The sequence below is a fragment of the Nicotiana tabacum genome, chromosome 5 (genome assembly GCF_000715075.1).
Source record: "Nicotiana tabacum cultivar K326 chromosome 5, ASM71507v2, whole genome shotgun sequence".
NCBI lineage: Eukaryota > Viridiplantae > Streptophyta > Magnoliopsida > Solanales > Solanaceae > Nicotiana > Nicotiana tabacum.
In genome coordinates, this window is record NC_134084.1 from 108,701,735 (window position 1) to 108,704,733 (window position 2,999).

Here is a 2,999-nt window from a genome sequence, read left to right on the forward strand (position 1 = left end):
TAATTCCCTTTGATTTTTGGACTTAAATAGGTACGAGCGTTGAATCTTTTGAGTATCTGCTCGTGCTTCCTCTTATGCCTCTGCTCGTATCTGTTGCAACTCGTGCCTCTTTGCCAATCTTAACTTTTTGACCAGTCTACGTGTCATGGCACGTCATCTTCCAATAACTTAAATATGTAAACTCAATTTTTTCCCAATACACCTAAACTGAGAACAATACAGCAAAACTGTCTGCAACACAAGCAATTACATTAATAGGAAAATTGGAAAAGAAAAGCTAATATACATCTTAGTATTGAATGGACTTGCTATTAGTCAGAATCCAGATCTTTGAAGCGTGTTCTTTAGCTGCTGTTACTTCTCAACAATTGTTCGTATCTCACCATTCTTTTTTGCAACTATAGATTGTCCTACTTTCTAGCAATCTCACTTTGTTGAGAAGCTGTTCTATGGTAACAGAAGCATCCTTTAATCTGCTCCTTAAACTCTCTTCTTCCTTATCCCGCCGTCTTCTTTCTTCTAAAAGCATCCGAACTAGAGTCTTACTCCTCACTCTTTCATACTGCAAATCGCGCAAAATCTGCTGTAAACTGATCTTAGTACTATGATTCTCTTCTCTCAAGTTGGACACAAATTCTTCCATCTTCACTACTGATTTTCCTGTAGTTTGAACTGTTTGCCTATTTGATTCACACACTTGCTGAGTTTGAACTGTTTGCCTATTTGATCCACACACTTGCTGAGTTTGATCTCCAGACATTGTCTGGTTTCTTGCTTGTACTGAAGAATGAACTGGTCCTACATTCTCGCGTTCTCCTCCAGTAGATTGCAATGTATATTTATCAAGACAAGTTGTGTGGCCATTGGAGCTAAACTGTGAACAAGATTTGCTTTTAGCAGAAGCATTTGGTACACACACTTGCTGAGTTTCTTCTACAGAAACAGCTTGATTGTTTGCTCGTATTGGAGGATGAACTGGTGCCACATTCTCACATTCTTCTCCAGTAGATTTCAATGTAGATTTATTATGACATGTTGTGTGGCCACTGGAGCTAAACTGGGAACATGATTTTCTTTTAGCAGAAGCGTTTGATTCTTCCTCAGGAGGAGAGACAGTAATGTTCTTTACATTGCGACGCTTAGCATAACCAATGAAATGGCAATTTGAGGACCAATACTTCTTCTGCATTGCTTGTAGACGTGCCTCGAGTCTAGCAAGTACAATGGTGCGCTCAAAGCCCTGTTTATCATGAGCCGGCTCCACAAAATTAGCTTCCAAGACGCCTATCACGCCACGACCATCACTCCCTGCAGCATTCCACACTCTCCAGAAAGGCTTAATTAGCCTATTCTTGTGATAAACATTGAAACCTTGAACATCAATATGATGTTTTGCATCTTTCACAAAACCAATTGTTACTACAGCTGCAACATTTGGATCCTTTAATGTTTCATAACCAATGCACTGTGGTCTGTACGTTATCTCCTCAGATAACATCATGTCATTTACCAAATTATGATGTTCAACATCTTTCCCCCTTAAAATTATTCGAAATCCAGGAGCAAGCCTCAGGTACAAAATTGAAGCATAACTCCTTAAAGAATGCTGATAAGTTAGAAAATGGCTGGAGTTAGGATATTCTGTTGCCATCTGAATCTTCTTTTCATCTCGACTAACACCCCGTATTTGAATGTCATGTGGATCAGCGTCAAAGTCAAGTTCTGTACATCCTTCTTCATCCTCCCAAAGATTGTATATAACAATTCGTGTACCTTGATCTTCCAAAAATTCAAACTGTTGGAAGAGATCCTGTTCGCTTTCATAAGGAGACCATTGTACTATGGTGTCTGAATTTCTTCTCCAATCATCAGCTGAAGATCGAATCAACATTTCCCAAGTTTCCTCCCTCTTCACAAAATCAATCATAGGAACAACAATATCTTCTTTCCCTGTGCTCCTTAAAAACGTATACGACAACATTCCAACAATTTGTGTTATTGTGTTGCTTGTTCTATCTCTTCCTCTTGAAAATACAATCACATCCGCGCCTAATCTCATACTACTAGTCTTAAAACCATTTCCATATTGTCCAATAGTATTTGCTAATCTGCTTTTCACTGAATATCCAAGAGACATGCATTGGCGCATTCTATCTGGAGTCATTCCACCACCATTATCTTCAACCACCAACATTTTTCCCTTCTGTTTCATGTTGTCCAGCACGTCTACGCTAACGTAGGTAGCGCCGTTGCAAACCTCGTCCATAGCATTATCTAAAAGCTCAGCAAAAGCTCCTAAAGCCCATTTATGACTTGTGGCATTTGAATGCAAGAATTTCGGGTGAACTCTCACATGATCCATGCCAACTGTATGATCATGACCAGCCGCGAAAAAACCTCCATTCGTTCCATCATAATCTCCAGCTTTCCAAAATTGTTTAAAACTTGGAATATTAACAGGAAAAGCAACCAATTCATTAGTTGAAACAGGTAAAGAATGATTATCAACCTTTGAACGAATCGATATAGGTGCAACAATACCACTACTATTGCCAACTTTCATCTTCTTGAAAGGACTTGCTCCTTCTATATTATCAAAATAAGAACCAAGACCATCGTTTATAGGAATCATATGATCAATTGTGTTTGTTTGGACGATAGTAGTAGTGTTCTGATAAACGTATGTTGGGTCGACGATTTCTTGCTTGATAGGCATGGTGATCATGTTGTGAAAATTTTGTCAAGAAAAAGAAGGGTTGAGATATGTATAGTTTTGACGAGTTGGAAGAAGAAGAAAAAAGAATAGATTTCAAACTTAAAACTAAGCTCAGAATGTATAAGAGTAGTGGCTTATTTTATTGAGGATTTTGGCTTCTCCTACTTCTATTAGGATTAGTATATAATAGTAGTGGCTTATTTTATAGAGGATTTTGGCTTCTCCTACTTCTATTAGGATTTGGATCAAAGGGCAAGGCAAGTGAAACCCTTGCCTGAGGCCC

General features: G+C 38.5%; 1 protein-coding gene across 1 annotated transcript; it reads right to left on the minus strand.

Annotated features, from left to right (window-relative positions):
* Window positions 1–200: 200 nt before the first annotated feature.
* LOC107827901 (protein MICRORCHIDIA 7-like) lies at window positions 201–2,574 on the minus strand. Its single transcript, XM_016655127.2, has one exon. The coding sequence runs from the start codon at window positions 2,561–2,563 to the stop codon at window positions 380–382; it is 2,184 nt and encodes a 727-aa protein (XP_016510613.2). The 5' UTR covers window positions 2,564–2,574; the 3' UTR covers window positions 201–379.
* Between the last annotated feature and the right edge of the window lie 425 nt (window positions 2,575–2,999).